Source organism: Crocuta crocuta, unplaced genomic scaffold, assembly GCF_008692635.1.
Source record: "Crocuta crocuta isolate KB4526 unplaced genomic scaffold, BGI_CrCroc_1.0 scaffold42, whole genome shotgun sequence".
Taxonomy (NCBI): Eukaryota; Metazoa; Chordata; class Mammalia; order Carnivora; family Hyaenidae; genus Crocuta; species Crocuta crocuta.
The window spans coordinates 344971-361218 of record NW_027528744.1 but is presented as its reverse complement, the minus strand read 5'-3'; the positions used below and the strand labels follow the sequence as shown (position 1 = coordinate 361218).

Sequence of the window (16248 nt, the reverse complement as noted above, 5' to 3'; positions counted from 1 at the left end):
CTGGATCAGCTAATGCTAAAACTTGTCTTAGCCCTGGACCACATGACCATTCTGTGAGGTAAAACACGACCATGTTACTTAACATTACTTTGAGTTGGTTTTCTATTACTTGCAGTCAAAAGCATCCTATCTGATCTTCCTATCTGAACAGTTTAAAGGTAGCCTTTACTGTTAATAGAATGAAGGTCATTCTTGATTAGTAAAAGTATATAAATTTTTTTTCTATGGAAAGAAATGAATAAAGTGTAAAATTTGGTATGCTTTATCCATAGTCTTACTTTACTGCAGCAGTGTAACAGCATTCGGATGCAGTTGTTGAAATATTAGAAGGCAGCAATAGTATGCCAAGTAAAAGTAGCAAATAATCTATAACTTAGATTTGTTTTTTTAATATATTCTTATATAAGTTCTTGATTAGGCAGCTGGGAGTTTATAGCCATTTATTCCAAATAAGGAAGGCAGTTTGTGATCACTTCTGATGAGAAAATAGTTACTTCATTGCAGTATCTTCTTCTACGACTTTAGCATATAGCCTATCACATTCCTTATTAGATGGATTCTGAAGTATCCTCTGAGAGTTGCCATGTAAAATGACTCAGGTGAAAGTAAACAGAATCAAGAATCTATTTAGTTCAGGCTTTTAGATCCTTACTGAAGACTTAATGTACCAGACATTATGCTGTGGACTAAGGAAAATAAATAAGACCACATGTCAGACTTCAAGGTGCTTACTCTTTATTTAGTGGTGAAAACAGAACATGAAAACTATTAATTACATTTAGTGTGTAGTGTGTATTGTACATTCTAAAATTTAAGTGCAAAGTATAGGTATTTAGAGAAACAAATGACTAATGTATTTCAACTGTTTGGCCCAAAGGAGTCACAAAAAAAGATAAGACGCTTAGTAATACTTAAAACTTCTTTTGACTCTCAGCCTAAGAAAGAAAATGAAAAGTGAATTATAGGAAGTCTTAGAGAAATATAATAGGACAGTAGAAAAAAACATACAGTTTTTGTGGCAGATCAACTAATTTGTAGCCCAGATTTGTAATTTATTAGTTTTTCAACAATAGGAAAGTAATTTATCTGAGACTGAATTTCTTTTTTGTGTGCATCAAAGCTAATACTTATTATCTCCTTTTGGCTTTTGTGAAAACTACTAAAAAAGTTACTCTAGACTGATACGTACTGAATGATTACTATGTGCCAGGCTCTGTTCTAAACATTATTCATTCTTCCTTCCTTCCTCCTTCCCTCCCTTCTCCATACAACATGGAGATCAGATAGGATGCTTTTGACTGCAAGTAATAGAAAACCAACTCAAAGTAATATTAAGTAACATGGTCGTGTTTTACCTCACATACACGAGTCACTCTGACTTAACACAATGCCTACTACATAGTTGGCACTAAAGAAATATTTATAAAAAAGGAGTAAGAAATGAGTATGTACACATAAATGAAATAATTCCTATGTATTTCATTAAAATAGCCAGTTAGAGTATTGGTGGTTCGAAAATTATACGTTGATCATGTGTTTAGCTTTATAAAAATATAGATTATTTTAAAAACTGCACATGTCATAGTTGATCAGGTTATAATTTTTAATTCAATTAATGGAGGGCACTTGTGTTGTAAATCTTAGTTCACAGATCATTATATAACATATCAAATAAATATGTAAGTAAATATATTCAGGATTAGAAAACAGTATGTTCTTGCTAGTTGTTAATGCCAATGGCATGTTCTTTTGAATATTCTGTTTTACTGGAATCCATGTGGGATTAATCCATTCTGTATTTTAGACATTTCTTGATGATCTGGGCTTACGGATTTATCTTCCCATTGTCAACCAGGTGAAATTTAAGCCAGAAACTTACTTTTGTCCCACTTCAGGTTGTGCTTGTACATTCAGAGTACTTTCTTTCATGCCAGGAATAGAAGGAAGAAAGGTATTGCTTTTTCTTGGTTTTCAATTTTACTTTCCTCAGTAACTGAAAGAAGTCAGTCAGGTACTCTCAGGAATTGTTCTCTGATTGGAAGATTGCAGTCTGCTTAAAGGACCCCCTATGGACGTAGGATTCCCTGTACAAGTGAAAGGGAACCGAAGATGACACAATAGACCTTACATATTTCAACTTCTATCATAATTGTTTTCTAAGAGGACAGTGATTCTTTATTCTCAGTGTAAAGGTAGTTATCTCTGAACACCCTTCTGTAAGTGCATTGTGGGATCTGTCATGAACTCATCTTTACTTCCATCTCTTTAGCCTACCAAACTTTTAGAACTCTATGTATAGGTACATATGCAAGTGTCTTTAACATTATTGGTAGGTGGTTTATGAATTCATTTTAGATTTCTTGGCAAGAGAAATTTTAACTTTTTTAATATTTTTTATTTTTAAAATTTTTTTTAAAATTTTAAATTTTTTTTAGTCTTTATTTTTGAGAGAGAGAGAGAGAGAGAGAGAGAGCACAAGCAGGAGAGGTAGACACAGAATCTGAAGCAGGCTCCAGGCTCTGAGCTGTCAGCATAGAACCTGATGGAGGGCTCAAACCCACGAACCACAAGATCATGACCTGAGCTGAAGTCGGACACTCAACTGACTGAGCCACCCAGGTGCCCCGAGAAATTTTAAATATTTGAAATAAGTTAGGTGAAAATGATTGCTTATTGCTGTTCAAGTAAAGTAAGAGCTGTGAATTCATCTATTAAGCCTCTTTTCCTCTTTGTAGTAGACTTGCAGATGAGAAGTCTTACCAGTAAAAAGCTGAAAAATAATCTGAGAAGTAATCTATAATCTGAAACTTTTCTATCTATATTCTACTTTTAACTGGGACAAAAACTAGATAAAATATTTCTGTTCATGATTACTCATAAAAAGGATTGATTGTTACTAGACCAACAAAGCAGTACGTTTTTTGGAGATACACAGAAGTCATTTTATTATTCGGGACCTTTGTTTTGAAATTTTTTCCTTGAAAGAATATGTTGGCAATAACTTCTGATTTAGGAGAACGCATTTTACCTATTCACTACTAAAGGATTTTGCAATTAAAGGTAAAGTTGGTTAACATAAAAAGTACACAATTTTGAAATTGTACTTGATTGAACCATTTTTATATACATACAGAAAGAAATTCAGAATGATGAAGATTCCCAGACCAGTTCTATTTGGAGTAAACATTGCAATCAGGAAAAAAACAAAGATTTCTGGAAAGATAGAGGATTTCTTGAAATGAAAGGTGCCTTAAAAGAGACCATGCGTAGGACCCAGGTAAAACTTTATGGGCCAAAAATGTACATTTTTGGTTGTAACGTAATTGTTTGAGACGCAATATATGGTTGAAATAACAAATTTTAGAATCACAGCGAGTATTTTAACCCAGCTCTATATTTTATTGTCTGTGATTTGAGCTTATCAAGATACTGCCCTATGTCTCTGTTTTCAGACTCTTATTGAAGTAATGCATATATGCATATAGAAAGAGACAGCTCCTATGTGTAGTGTGCTCTCAGCACATGAGAATTACTTAAAATTCCCCTGTATGTTTAATATGGATGTGTTTCCTATAAAGGATTCTTATCTGTCAGCAGTATGTATATTCATAATTCATGATCTGAAGTCTAGTATTTTACTGCATATAGAAGAAAAATTTTTTAATGATACAAATGAATTCTACTTTGATTAAATAAGGAAACAGGAACAAACAGGAAGTACTTTGAACTTGGAGCAATAAAAACTACCTTAAGGAAGTATATTTGTGGCTCTCACGTAAAATTTTTCAAATAGCAGTAACCAAAAAAAGGCATTATTAGTTTTTTTCCAGAATAGCTAATGTTTAATTAAGTATGCTCAATTTCATATTCTGTTTTATAATCTTGAGTTTATGTACCAAGTCATTTACCTAGTAATTATTATTACTTAACCTAAACTAAAATATTTTTAAATGTGACAAGAAAGAAATTAAAAATTTTGCATCTGTCAAAAATTTTACGAANTCTCTCTCTCTCCTATAAATAAATAAAAACATTTAAAAAAAAAAAATTTTACGAAGGGAATTTGAAGAGGTATTTGGGACTTCGTAAAATCAACAGTGCATTAAATTATATATGGAAAGATTAGATAAAATTTTACAACAGATTAAAATATTAATGCAATTTTTTCTGTCTTTTCCAAAGTTTAATGATATTTATGTGATTTATAAGACTGCTTTCTATGATTAACATGTAGGTGGTCTTAATAAGAAGCTTTTTGAGTTCCTCTCTGAAAAATACATTATAAACACAGTATAAAAATTTTGACATACAGAAAGAAATGTAAAATGATGGAGTTACTAAAATAAACTTCGTTTTTATTTAACATGGAAAAAAGAATCAAATGGAGATTTTGTGTAAGATACAGAAATTAAGAAAAAGACATCAATTTATATTTTTATAGAAATCAGGTAAAAATTTTTAGAAAAACCAGACTCTTAAATACAGAGAACTGGTGATTCTCAGCGAGAAGGTGAGTGGCAGGATGTGTGAAATAGGTAGATTAAAGAGTACCCTTTGCATGATGAGCACTGACTAATGTATAGAATTGTTGAATCCTTATATGCCTGTAACTAATATAATGAATATACATAATTAAGAAAGCTTGTATAGATATAATTTTTCATAATGAATAAACAATATGGTTTTGGTACTTATTACTATGTTTATTATTAAACCTATATTCTATAAAAAGATTTTTTTTGAGATGTTTTTATTTGATATGCCTAATAATGGCAAGATCCTATTTGATCTATAGTCTAAAATAATTTTTACAAATATTTAGAAAAATAAAATAATGGAGATAACCTAATTGTGTTTTGACTAATTATATGACAAATGCTGGGCATGGGGAGGGAGGGCTCTGGAGGCGGGAAGCAGATGCCAAGAAAGACTAAGTTAATAAAAGCACCTACATGAAATGTATATGTGAACACAATATAAACCTTTGTTAACTAAAAATGTGCATTTCTCTGTTTCTTCTTAATGTAACTAAGATGTAATATAATTCACAGTTCTAACATAGTTAATTGCATATGTATGTTAGAGAAAACCTGCATTCCAGAATGGGTGTTTCTGTTGTGACTTTAACATTGGTTGTGTCAAGGCTATGTTTCATCCACAGTCTAACTAAAGTATTCTTACATACACATAGAAAGAAATTCAAAATTATGATGAAGATGTTAACATTAGGTCTCTTTTGACTGAACATCACAAGAAAGAAAAATTCAGAAATTCCAGTAAAGATTTGAAATTTGTTAAAATGAGAGATGCCTTAGGAAGGCGCACGTGTGGAAGTCAGGTAAGACCCTCTAAATGAAAAATAATTTATATTTTACAACTCTTTTTTAAATTTACCAAATGTAATGATATTCATAAATTACTCCTTGTTAATTACATTATAAAAATGTTTATAAGGCATTTGTATACAGTTTTTAACAACGCAGAAGTGACTGCTATGTATCTGACAGCCAGACTAAGAAATAAGAGCATTACCAGTTTTGTAAGATCCTGCTGTGTGTCATTTCTAAGCTGTGTTCTCTTTTTCTCCTCCTTACCACAGATGATCTCTATCTTGGCATGTGTGTTATTTTGTTTTTCCTTATAGTTTTGCCAGCTATGTATTTATAATTTATGGTATTGATAGTTTTATGACTTTTTTGTTTTGTTTTTGCTGGTGTATACAATGTTTAATTGACTCACAACTCTATTTTTTTAAGAATTAATGTTTATTTTTGAGAGAAAGTACATGTGAGTGGGGGAGGGGCAGAAAGAGAGGGAGAGAGAAGCCCAAGGAGGCTCTACTACGTTCTGTGAGGAGCCTGCAGCCTGATGCAGGGCTCTGTTCTGCCACTGTGAGCTTATAACCTGATCCAATAGCAAAGAGTCGGACCCTCAACCAACTGACCCAGCCTCACAACTGTATCCATTTTATTTATTCATATAAATAAATTTGAGTTTCATTTTCTTGGTGTGTATTTGATTGCTTGGTTTTTGCAGTTATGAACAGTTGTGCCATGAGCAGTGTGAACATTTTCTTACATGACTCTTGGCACACATGTTCAGGTTCAGGAGTTTCTCTAGCTTAGGATACATTCCTTAGAGTAGATTTGCTGTGTGGTAAGCACTCTGTATGTAACTGTAGAAGGTAATTCCCATCTGTTTCCTAAAAACGTTTTACAAATATATACCCACTTTAACAATAGATGAGATTTTCTCTTGTATAAAACTATTATTTTTTAACATGGTGTATTTGTGTTAGAAATCAGACTCCTGAGGGGTCCGTGGGTGGCTCAGTTGGCTGAGCATCCAACTTTGGCTCAGGTCATGATCTTGCAGTTCCTGAGTTCAAGCCCCACGTCAGGCTCTGTGCTAATAGCTCAGCGCCTGGAGCCTGCTTCAGGTTCTGTGTCTCTATTTCTCTCTGCCCCTTCACTGCTTGTACTCTCTCTGTCTCTCAAAAAATGAATAAAGGTTAAAAAAATTAAAAAGTCAGACTCTTGAGTTTGTTTGGATTTTGTAATACATATCATTCATGTTGAGATTTAATTGTGGTCTAAATACTCGTAGAAGGAAATTAAAGAAAAGGATGAAGATATCCAAAGGAGTTATACTTTGAGGAAAAAAAGCAAAAAAGGAAATGAAAGAGATTCCAGGAAAGACATTGAACGTAACAAAATTAAAAGCACCTCCAGAAAGCACATATATAGAGATCAGGTAAAACTTTGTAAGCTATGCAGTTCATTTTTCTTGGTTCTTCCATAATAAAATCTAGACATAGAATTTTATTTTTAATATTGCTTGCTGTGTCAAATATAACCTCATCTTATGAAAAAAAATTGTCTTTCAGTTGATCTGGTATAGTATTCATAACTAATGTTATAATTAACTTTGGTTTATAAGTATTTTTATATGCATACACATTTGAATTAATAGCCAAGATATTAAAACGTATTATTTTTTGCCTAAGTGTCAGAAAGAAGAAAAATAAACAAAGGTTCTGAAAAAAGAGGCTAAAATTCCTAAAAATTTTCCTAAAATTCCTGTGAAAAATACCTTAAGATTACATGTGTGTGTAGTTTGAGTAATAAATTCCTAATCTAAATGTTAGTTTTTGTCTTTCTCCTTCCTGATGTAATACTATTTTTAATAAGATTGTCTTTCTAATGGGATCCTTCTCGAGTTAATTTTTCTAGGGTACAAATTAATGTAAACTATAGCATGTTTATATACTGTATTCAGAAGGATCTTCAGAAAGATGATAAAGGTAGACAAATAAGGAATCATGTTATGTGTGACCATGGCAATAAAAGGGAGGCAGCAGGGAGAGATTCCAGGAAAGATTAGGAACAGGTTAAAAGGAAAATTTCCCTAGGTAAAAGTTTCAAATTAAAATGTTTCCTTTTTAAAACTTTTTATTTCATTGTATTATTTTTATGAAATATGATTATAAGGGTCTTTGTCGAGGTTCATGCTTCATGAATGAATTTTTCTTGTGTTCTTTTGTTCGTGATGATACTTTGTTCATGATGATACTTACGTTTGTGGTGATATTGCTTTAGTACACTGTCTAAAGTACTTTTACATGTATGCAGAAAGAAATGAAGAGTTCTATTTTTGCTGATCGTGCCAAAGAATCAAAACCCAAGGATGTCAGGACAGATGTGGATATTGTTGAAATAAAAAATGACTTAAGGAAGCACATATATAGAGCTCAGGTAGAACTTGTCATACTAAAATTTCCTCTAGTTTCCTATCCTTCTTGAGTGTAACCAAAATATAACAATAGTATAAAATTTTCTGTTTCTTACTTTGTTATGAACAGTAATGCATTTGGACGTTGAATAAACAAGCTGAATTCTCTGCTATTTATATATAGCTCAGTAATGCTAAAGACAAATTAGGTGTTTCTAAACTGTTGTATCTTGGTGCTATAATGTTTGCTAGCCTGATATTAGAGAATGAGGGCTGGATTAATGGCCTTTGTTCTGGGTCAGCCTCAGTTTTAGGCAGCTCTTGAGAGTTGGGGGAAAGCTTTCTCAGTGATCTTGCCCTGCCCCCAGTGGTAGGAGATTGCTAATGATCTGAGGTAAAGATTTCTTTACAGGTAAAGATTTGTTTTTCCTGTTCACTTACCCAAAGGCTTACTGGTTTTCACTTCTACATCCTGAGTGGAAGCCAAAGCTTTATCATTGTTTTAATTTGTATTTCTTTTGGTAGTAGCAAATTTGAGCATATTTCATACCTTCGCTTACCAGTTGTGGATTTCTGTCTTTGTCAGCTGCATATTTAGATTCATTTTCAATTTTTCCATTAGGTTATTTTATATCAGTGTATCTAGAACTCATTATATAATCAGAATATTATCTCTTTTTACGTTTACAAATAACTTTTCAAGTCTATTCTTTGAAACAAATATAGAATTATAGTATTTTAAAACGGAGAAAGATTGTTATATTGAAAACGTGACTACATTTTTTCTTCTGTGGACTTTTATACAAAATGTTCTTCGCATTTATTATTTCTAATTATTAAAACACTAAGGACAATGGACTTCTTCAGTTCTTCAAAGTGAATATGACTTTAATTTTAAATTAGTTTAGAAAGAGAAAATAGAGAACGTTCATACTCTCGAGAGGCCTGTTACTTTAAAGTGATGGAAGTCATGGTCTGAATATATGTGTATCAGTATCAGATCAATTACAGCTTTAATATGCACCTGAGTCTATTCTATACATTTGCCCAAGGTTTTACTTTTTTGTACACTGAAGTGTATTGTTTTACCTTAAAAAAAAATGCTTAATTTTGGTAATATGGTTGCTATTTTGTAGGCTATCAGATACAGCTGCATTAGACTAGATAAACAACCAGTGCACAATATTGAGGTAAGGGGCTTGGAGCAGGGTGGTGATGGAGGCAAAAAATAAGCTGCGTATTTTGTCATTTTTAGTTCTTTTGATATAAAGGAATGTGTTATCTGCACAACAAAGCTTGTCATCAAATGTGAAATGTACTTTCTCTCATTAGCAATGAAAAAGAAAAATAATATTCTGTCAGAGCTCCCAAAAAATTGTATATGGCAGCAAAAACTGATAATGAGAATTAAAAATTCAACTTGTGCTCATCATGGATGAGTTATATACCCCTGCTTCCACACTGCACAGCTTTTATGATTACTACTTACAGGTTAAATTTTCAATATTATATTTATGAAAGTACATTATTTCCTTTGTATTATTATTCATTCCTTTACATTTTATTTCATGTAGTCTTTCAGAGTATTTTTAACTCTCCACTAGTTCATTGTAGTTCTGTTTTGACCAAGGGGAATGTATTTCATTCTAATGAAAGAAATTTCATTTCTTAAGAGTTTTATTAATGTGCATCTTCAAAGTGATTCTGTGACATGATAGCAAATGAAACTTTTTACAAATATTGATTGTGCTTGATAACATCTTAATATCTTTAGTATATCTTAATAGATACAGTTTGCTTATAAGTTTAAAGAAAACCAAAAAAATGGTTTTGCACCTAAAGATCTGTGTGTACTTGTAGCTCTGAGGTCTCCTCATTATCAGCCATACTTTGTAAATGCCTTTTGCCTTTTAATGTTTTCTTTTAGTGGTGGGATTTCCCCTTACTATTTAAGGCAACAGAGAATAATAAACAAATCAACCAATGTATATTTTTGTAGTACCTTATAGTTATAAAACACATTCATGTAAATAATCTTTTTTTTAATGTCTTTTTTTTTAATTTATTTCTGAGAGAGAGAGACATTGTGAGCAGGGGAGGGACAGAGGGAGAGGGAGATAGAGAATCCGAAGCAGGCCCCAGGCTCTGAGCTAGACGTCAGCACAGAGCCTGACATGGGGCTCGAACCCACGAACTGTGTGATCATGACCTGAGCTGAAGTCAGACACTTAACCGACTGAGCCACCCAGGTGCCCCTAAATAATCTTTTTGAACCATCTAACAATCGTGTAAAGTCAGGAGGGAAGGAATTATGTTTGTTTTATAGATAAGAAAATTAAGCCTCCTTATGAATTTGATTTGCTCCCAAAAGTTGTCTCTCTCTTAATTCATAGTGTTTATTATTTTTCTTTTAGGTTAAAAATGCTGAATTTCCTAGAGGTGTATTAAATTTGATTGAAAGTCTCATAGAAGGACAGTTTTTTAAAGAGGCAATTGAAGAGCTTTCCTCTTTACAAGCACATTATATCCCCCCTGTATGCCTTCTTCATGCTTTACTAGAGAACATTCTACAGGTAAGAGTAGTCTTAGGGGTTTATAATCTTTCCGGGAATGTTAAAATATGAACATTCTCATTTTTCATATATTTACAGTTTGCCTTTGCAATATTCCCTCCCATTTTTAAAATTTTTATTTAATTTTAATTGTTTCCTTTTTGAGAGAGCACAATTAGGGGAGGGGGTAAAGAGAGAGGTACAGAAGATCTGAAGTGGATTCTGTGCTGCCAGCAGCAAGACCGTGTGAGGCTTGAGCTCATGAACTGTGAGTTCATGACCTGAGCAGCCAGAGTCGGTCGCTCAGCCAACTAAGCCACCCGGGTGCCCCTCCCTTGTTTTAATAGGAAATGCTGTAGCCATATATTACTATCCTTTTTTTTTCTTTTCTTTTTTTGTGTATGTTTTTTATTGAGAGTTATTATAAAATACTTAATAAAAATTCACAATTTACTAAATATTAGTCACAGAGAACTAACACAGCAATGAGAGACAAAATGGGAGAATTCAGAATTAGGAATTCAAAATTCCACAGCAAGGATTGGGTGTCACAAAAGAGAGCATTGATTGGCTGCTACAGGACCATCTCACAGGAGTTCTTTGCCTTGATGAGTTCACCATGATTCAAGTCATGGCCTTCACTCTTAGACACCTACAGCCTGATCTTGTTTATGTCCCAGAATTCATCCAAATTCAGAAGGTGAAATTATGCTGATGATATCATAAGACTTAAAAAACACAATTACCTGTTGCGTGATGTCAGAAAAAGAGCGTCATTGTCTTCACTGGGTGAACTGTTTTACAAATGCACTAAGGAAATTGAGTCATTCTGCAATCCTTCATATCCTGGTTTGAGAGAAGTATATTCTACTCTGGAGAAGGACAGTATGACTTTAGGCTGGGCGATGCAGGAAAAGGTGCAGCGGGAAGAGGGATACTACTTCCCTCCAGGGTTCCTCCTGGATCATCCCTTTGTTGAGCTAGGAGGCAGCACGTTTGTGGAGGCCTACTTTCCTGCTTGTGTCCGGATGGGAGCGTGGACTCCTGCAGGCACAAGGCTGGTTTCCTGTGAGAACTATAGGTCTGGGTGTCAGATCTCTCTGGTGCATCCCAGCAGGGCCACGACGTGAGATGGCAGACCATTTCTTTTTTACTTTTAAACTATTTTCTAGGTACTACTCTGAGGGATTTACTTACTTTCTTAGAATCTCCAAGATAATTTTCTCTTAGGAAAAATTTATATGATTTCTTTTCCTGTGGCAGTTAAGGAACTAATATAAAAATCTGGTAACACTGATTAGGAAAGCCATTTGTACAGTGATAATCATTTTTATTCATAGTATTCACAGACAATAAACATATTCCTTAAACTGTGAAAACCAATAAGAACAGCTTTTCAAAGGTAGCTTACTAATTCTGTTCTTCATCAAAGTGCCAATTTGAAGACCTAACCAACTTAAGCTATGTCAGATTAATGTTGGCGATAAGTAAGCATATTACATGAAAAGCTTAATTCTTCTGAGGTCATATTTGGGCACTCTAAATCACACTATAATCATGAAAAGTAGTGGACATTTCATATAAGTTAGTCTCAGTAGCTGGGACTACCTAATGTAGAGAAACATATTTAGAATGTGCCTCTTTCTCAGTTGCAGTATTTAACTAGTTAAGTATGATAACTTCCAAATACATCTATTTGGGAAGAAAGGTCATGGTTATTACAGTTTTAGACTGGAGTAACTGGTAAAAGTGTATTTTTAATTTGTTTGTTTTTAAATAATAGGATAATATAGATACATTTTCTGGCCGATACTTTCATATACTGTCTGCTCTTCTTCACCTACATCCTCCTTGGAAGTCCCCAGCCATGTCAAGATATTACTTAGAGCTGTTTCAGTGTCCAACTTGCATGAAAGGAGCATGGTCTTTAATAGAAGTGCTGATCAGGTAAGAAGTTTGACATGTGAGGATGCTAAGTTTTATCTCGTTTTGCTATATATGTTCTAGACAAAAATGAAAGTATGTTTCATGTTAGAAAAAGTATATGTGTGTGTAATATGTTTTTTGTATTTCTTATAAAACTTTCCTAAAAAGGTCAAGTCCAGATTGGTCATTTTTGTCATTTAGTTTCTTTACAAAAGAAGTTTAATGAATACATGAAATAGATAGGAAAAACAACTCATTATTTGTTTTTATTTTTTAACAAAATTGTAGGTGTGTATATTGTTTGAAAATCTAAAATTTATTGAATATGGGTATCAAATTTTGGTCATCAAAATTGTAAACATTTGTGACTGTATATATTCTCTCTTAGAGGATTTTTTATTTTTTTAGCTACAGATCTGAATTTTGAAACAAATTAGTGTTTCCTAAAGAGTCATTCCTTTCATGTCTCTGCATGTTTTCTTCCCAGATTATTCCTTTGTCTTGAAAATGTTTCTCTGGAAATCTTTTCTATTCTCTTTCTTTCTACCAAACCATGAATTGTTTTTTTCTTTCTTCTCTGATAGCTCCCTGTACCTGATAGCCTGCTTTTGTTTGGGAAGTACTTCATTATCCAAGTGTTCAGTTTTAGGGCTTCATCATGATGAGAGAAGGACACTTGACTAGGCAATGACTAGACCTTTGATTATCTCTTTGAGATTATAAAGATATAAAGGTTGTGATGTATTGGATGTGAACTAATCAACTAGCTAGCTTGAATTTTATTAATTTTTTCAACAAGTGTTTATCGAGTACTTATTGGGAGCCACACACTGTGCTACATACACTCTGGGGATAAAAAGATAAAAAAACATTTCCTTCACTTTTAAAAAGAATGTTTATTTATTTTTGAGAGAGAGCATATGCACGCATGTGAACAGGGGAAGGGCACAAAGGGAGGGAGATCAGAATCTTCAGCAGATTCCCCGCTGTCAGCTCAGAGCCCTCCAAAGGCTGAAACTCATGAACTGTGAGATCATGATCTGAGCTGAAATCAAGAGTCGGGTGCCAACCAGACTAAGCCGCCCAGGTGCCAGTTCCTTCACTTTTGAAGGTGGCTGAGATGTAAACACAATTCTAAAGCCAACAGAACTAGCCCAGCATTTGTATAGAATGTGAAGCAGGGGCACCTGGGTGACTCAGTCAGTTAAGTGTATAGAATGTGAGGATATATGGATTATGTGGCTGACATTCTTTCTAATTGACAAATCTGCATCTTCCTTTACTGCCATTGTCGTTATTTAAAAAGCCCTCTTGGTTTCATATGTAAACTACTGCAACACCTGCTTTATTGATCTTGATTCTGTTTTTTCCCCTTTATCTTCCAAGGTACCTCAGGATACTTTTACCAAAGTAATGTCATTTCTCAGATAAAAGATTTCCATTAACTGACACATCACCTATAGGAGACAGTTGATATTCTTTAGCAAAACATGTAAGAACTTTTGTGTTTAGCTACTTTATATGTCTCTATTCTCGTCTTCATTATTTTCCCAAATCTGCTCAGTAACTGAACTATTTTTCATTTCCTATCCCTTTAGTCTTATGTTCTCTCTGCCTAAATATACCTCTTTTCCTGAACCCCAAGAATATATTTGGTTTTCTGTGACTTATTTTTCATTTAACATTATACCATGTGGATCCAACCATGTTGTTGCAAATGGCAAGGGTTTTTGTTTTTTTGTTTTATGGCTGAGTAATACAACATTGTACAGAAATTCATTCTTCTCTGGATAGATACTTGGGCTGCTTCCATACACTGGCTATTCTAAATAATGCTGTAGTAAACCAGTGTATATATCAGATGCTACTTCATAATTCTTGCCCTTTCCTTTGTTATCACTTATTTCAGCTTCTGACTTTATGAAGAGTAGATGCCCAGGTTTTTAAGTTTTGTTTTTTTTTTTAATTTAGGTATAATTTACATACAATGTTATATTAATTTCAGATATATGAAATAACAATACACCAGTTCTATTCATTACTCAGTGCTCATCATGCTGAGTGTACTCTTTAATTCCCATCACCTATTTTGGCCCTCTACCTACACATCGTTTCCCTTCTGGCATCCACCAGTTTGTTCTCTGTATTTAAGAATTTGGTTTATTTTATCTGTTATTTATTTTGTTTCTTAAATTCCACATATGAGTGAGATCATGTGGTATTTGGCTTTCTCTGACTTACTTGTTTCAGTTAACATGATACTATGCGGATCCATCCATGTTGTTGGAAATAGCAAGGGTTTTTGGGTTTTCTTGTTTTGTTTTGTTTTTTGTTTGTTTTGTTTTTGTTTTATGGCTGAGTAATACTCCATTGTAAAGAAACTCATTCATCTCTGAATGGATAGTTGGATTGCTTCCTTACACTGGGTATTGTAAATAATGCTGTAGTAAACACAATGCATATATCTTTTCAGTTAGTGTTTCTATTTCCTTTAAGCTCACATACCCAGGAGTGGAATTATTGAATCCTATGATTACATCTATTTTTAATTTTTTGAGGAACCTCCATACTGTTTCCCACAGTGGCTTCACCAGCTTGCATTAACACCAGCTGTACAAGGGTTCCTTTTTCTCCACACCCTTGGCAATGTTTGCTGTTTCTTGAGTTTTTGATTTTGGCCATTCTGATAGGTGTGAGGTGATGTCATTGTGGTTTTGATTTGCATTTCCCTAATAAGTGTTGTTGAGCATCTTCTCAAGTGTCTGTTGGTCATCTGGATGTCGTCTTTGGAGAAATGTCTATTCATATCTTTTGCCCATTTTTAATTAGATTATTTGGTTTTTGGATGTTGCATTGTATAAGTTCTTTATATATTTTGGCTCTTGACCCCTTATCAGATATATCATTTGCAAATATCTTCTCCTATTCAGTAGGTTGTCTTTTTGTTTTGTATATGGTTTCCTTTGCTAGGCAAAAGCATTTTATTGTGGAAAAGTTCCAGTAGTTTAATTTTGCTTTTTTTTCCCCTTGCTTTAGGGGACATAGCTAGAAAAATGTTTCTGCAGTTGATCGCAAAAAGATTACTGCCTTGGGCTTCTGGGTGGCTCAGTTGGTTAAGCATCGACTTCGGCTCAGGTCACAATCTTGTAGTCCGTGAGTTCGAGCACTGTGTTAGGGTCTGTGCTGACAGCTCAGAGACTGGAGCCTGCTTTGGATTCTGTGTTACATTCTCTCGCTGTCCTGCTCCCCTGCTCACACTCTATGTTTCTCTCTCTCAAAAATAAATAACATTAAAAAAAAAAAAAAAGATTACTGCCTATGTTTTCTTCTAGGAATTTTATGGTTTCAGGTCTCACTTTTAGGTCTTTCATCCATTTAGAGGGGTTTTTTTGGTGTGTGTGTATATGGTATAAGAAAGTAGCCCAGTTTTATTCCTCAGCATCTAGCTGTCCATTCTTCCCAACACCGTGTGTTGGAAAGACTGTCTTTTTCTCATATATTCTTGTCTTTTATGGCATGGATTAATTGACCACATAATTGTGGGTTTATTTCTGGGGTTTCTGTTCTATTCTATTCATCTGTGTGTCTCTTTTTGTGCCAGTACCATACTGTTTTTTATCACTACAGCTTTGTACTATATCTTGAAGTCAGCGATTATGATACCTCCAGCTTTATTTTTTTTAATTTATTTATTTTTTTTAAGTTTGCTATTTCTGAGAGACAGTGCGAGTGGAGGGCACACAGAGAGAGAGACACAAACAGTATCTGAAGCAGGCTCCAGGTTCTGAGCTGTCCGCACAGAGCCCAACACAGGGCTCAAACTGATGAACTGCAAGATCATGACCTGAGCTGACTTGGACACTTAACCAACTGAGCTACCCCTGCACCCCCAGTTTTATTCTTCTCAAGATTGTTTGGACTGTTTGGGGTCTTTTGTGGTTCTATTTTAGTATTACTTTTTCTATCTTTGTGAAAAATCCTATTGGTATTTTGGTAGGGATTGCATTAAATCTGTAGATTGATTTGAATACTATGGACA

At 33.8% G+C, this 16248-nt stretch overlaps 1 protein-coding gene across 3 annotated transcripts in view; it reads left to right on the top strand.

The window, feature by feature from the left end:
• The window catches only part of SLF1 (SMC5/6 complex localization factor 1), an 81622-nt gene that overhangs the window by 27223 nt on the left and 38151 nt on the right, over positions 1–16248 (top strand). The window contains exons 6-12 of one of the 3 annotated variants that reach the window (XM_077755309.1): positions 3134–3277; positions 5192–5338; positions 6607–6753; positions 7632–7754; positions 8868–8921; positions 10146–10304; positions 12067–12230. In XM_077755309.1, coding sequence (XP_077611435.1) covers positions 3134–3277; positions 5192–5338; positions 6607–6753; positions 7632–7754; positions 8868–8921; positions 10146–10304; positions 12067–12230 — 938 coding nt within the window. The remainder of the gene's footprint in view (positions 1–3133; positions 3278–5191; positions 5339–6606; positions 6754–7631; positions 7755–8867; positions 8922–10145; positions 10305–12066; positions 12231–16248) is intronic. The other 2 variants (XM_077755311.1, XM_077755310.1) reach the window with 2 other exon arrangements.